Source organism: Dictyostelium purpureum, assembly GCF_000190715.1.
Source record: "Dictyostelium purpureum unplaced genomic scaffold DICPUscaffold_288, whole genome shotgun sequence".
NCBI lineage: Eukaryota > Evosea > Eumycetozoa > Dictyosteliales > Dictyosteliaceae > Dictyostelium > Dictyostelium purpureum.
In genome coordinates this window covers 39,928-43,190 of record NW_003519624.1, presented here as the reverse complement: position 1 = coordinate 43,190, position 3,263 = coordinate 39,928, and the positions used below count along the sequence as shown (strand labels likewise).

Below are 3,263 nucleotides of genomic sequence, written 5' to 3'. Positions count from 1 at the left end.
GGTGGCCTATATCGACTATCACTTTACTTAGGAAAAGATATCCCAAAAGATACCAAGGACAAAATCATCAAACTAATCGTTGAAAGCGACTGTTGCACAATCCCAAACGTAGGTCAAAACAAGGATAGTATCAAAATTGATATATCATTGGACAAAATACCAAAACTAATTGACCTAAGGTACCAACACAAACTCCACTTCAGATTATCTTGTCACGATCATCACATCATGACAATCACCTTAAAAACAAATGAAGAAAACCTCATCAAACAAACGGAGCACGGTATACTTAATCCAAGTGAAGGCGGCATGAAACCAACCCTCCATCATATTAAACACTTTGGACAGTACACAAACTTCTTTATAATGTACCCAGACAACTACGACCCTATAACTAAAATGGTAATTGGTGAAGACATGAGTTCATCCAGAATATCTTATAGAAATGTTATAGTCACTGTTAGAAGCAGTAGTAGAATACTACACAGAGAGAAATCTCAAAAGCACCCAAAAGAACCCACCACCAACAATAAACCAAAAGATGTCACTAATGCCGTACTAAAGGATACAGTCCAAACATCAACATCAAACACACAAAAACCCGCCCCAATTGCAAATCCAATCGATGACCAGAAAAATCATATTCCATTGGGTGACTCCATTTTCTCACCAATTCAATCAAAAATTAGAGCTACCCTCGATTCAATGGATTCACCAAAAACACCAACTTTTTCCTCAATCCAAAACAAAAACAAATCACCATTGACTCAAATAACAATTGCTAACTTCGCCAAATCAGTTGAAAATAATAATCCACAAATATCAATCGGGTCAATTCCAATTGTGGCCAATAAAGAGTCACAACAAAAACCAACAAAAAAAACCACTACTACCACCGCAATCCCAAATCTACCACCAACTCGTTCTAGAAGCAGTACTTTCCCTGCTCCCAAAACAAAGTAAATGGTTACACTCCAAATCAACCAGTGGAATATCGGTGGCTGTGGTACCAAAGATACATACACTTTAAAAAATGAAAACGTGGTTAATACATTACCTAACAACAAAAACCATCCAACTATCACAATTCTCAATGAACTAAACGCAGTTTATTCGAAATTCCACGACGATCATAAAGGTTCACTAACAAATGTTAATGGAATGGGAACCGGCGTGGCCATCGTCAATCACAACCCAAACATAATTAGTATCAAACAAATAGCTATTATCACTGGTAGAGCTACCATCGCAGATATAACAATATCATCAAATACTATAAGACTACTCGCAATATACGCACCAGCAGATAAGAACCAAAGAAATGAATTTGCTGACCAACTGCTTGACCTTTATAATAGCCTATACAATAACACAAACATTAACAATTCGATACCACTACAAATCATCATTGGCGACTTCAATTGCGCCGATTACAAAGAGGTACTAAACCATCCCGATAAAAATCTGAAGGAAGAAAGCCTAAGCTTATTAATAGAGTCTCTGGTTAATCTCAACAATCTGCACGATATAGATTACAAACTAACCAGAAACACTTTCTCACACAGAAATGGTTCCGGTGATAAACGACTAGATAGAATCTACATAGACAAAAGACTCATAAACCCATCAAACCAAAACCTCGAGATTAGATACACATCTTACTCCGATCATAAAATCCTCTCTACTACCATTAACGTAATCAACTGTTCACCAGCTCCTAAAAAGCCAAGGTGGAAACTAAATCCCCTAGTTGCTAAATCCCACAGTGTTATCACACTACTTAAAGCCCACCTCAAAGCCATATCAATACCAGTCAATCAATCAAACTTCAAATTCCAAAACCTAGAAAATCTAATGAAGGAAATCATCGTCTTTTACAAAAGACACCAAATGGAATACCTGAATAGAACCCAAGTTCAAATTAACAATCTTAAAAAATTAATGCTCCACCCAGATTTAGCAAAAGAAGCTGAAGCAACTCTTTTCTCTATAATTGAAACCAAGAAACTTGAAAATACATTCTACAATGATCTAACAAGATACACACAAGGCGAAATACCATCAAGATACTTATCATCAATTCTCCACAAGAGATCGAAGCAAAACCAAATAACAGCTATTAAAGACGATAATGGAACAACAATAGAAAATCAAAAAGCAATTGAGAATGAATTCCTAAAATATTTTAAACACTTATACTCAAAAAAAAAAGATTGCTCAACAACTCACAACAAATTACTAGCAAATTGGATAATTAAAAAAGATGAATCATGGGTTGATCTCGGCTCACCATTCACCGATTCAGAAATTAACGATGCTATTAAATCATCAAATCCTCATAAATCCCCCGGACCAGACGGTATAACAAACGCCTTTTTTATTACACATAAAAAACATCTAATACCAATACTTAAGTCAGCGTTCAATGATGCTCTTAAAGATCCCTCAACTATTTCAGATTCTTTTAAACAAGGCCTAGTTATCACTCTTCCTAAAAAAGGAGATCCACTTCTAATTAAAAATAGAAGACCAATAACACTCACCAACAGTCTTTACAAAATTTTTGCCAAAGTGTTAAATAATAGACTTTTAAAAATACTACCAAAAGTTATCAATAGAAACCAAAAAGGATTTACACAAGATAGATTCATTATTGACCATATTATAACAATGGAAAACATCATTACTTTCCTCAAAAAATTCAATATTCCAGGAATTATCACATTCTACGATTTCGAAAAAGCTTTCGATTCAATATCCCACGATTCAATAAAAAGAACCTTACATCATATTCAAATTCCAAACAATATTATAAATCTAATAATGGGACTACTAACAGGTTCAAGTGCAAAAATAGAAGTCAATGGACATCAAACTAATCCTTTCCCCATCGAAAGAGGTGTTAAACAGGGCGATCCCTTATCTCCAACCCTATTTATCTTGGTACTTGAATGTCTTGCACGAACAATTATTAATGATAAGAATATTGCTGGTCTACCACTGTGCCTTAATACAAATCAAAGAGAAAAAATGCAATGCTTTGCTGACGATTCCTCTACCTTTGCTTCTAACTACCACGAACAAACTATAATACTGAAACATTTCGATGACTTTTGCAGAGCAACCTCCTCAAAAGTTAACATAGATAAATCTACTTCAATCATTATAGGAGACTGTGGCACCCATTCATCACCAATACCTATTGCTAACACACCTCAACGATACCTAGGCTACTATTTCGATAGCCAAGGTATAGTACGTAA

General features: G+C 35.0%; 1 protein-coding gene across 1 annotated transcript; it reads left to right on the top strand.

Annotated features, from left to right (window-relative positions):
- Positions 1-366: 366 nt before the first annotated feature.
- DICPUDRAFT_82303 (uncharacterized protein) lies at positions 367-963 on the top strand (the record flags this gene model as incomplete). Its single annotated transcript, XM_003291596.1, has 1 exon — positions 367-963. One exon carries the CDS (start codon positions 367-369, stop codon positions 961-963), a length of 597 nt encoding a protein of 198 aa, XP_003291644.1.
- Positions 964-3,263: the final 2,300 nt, after the last annotated feature.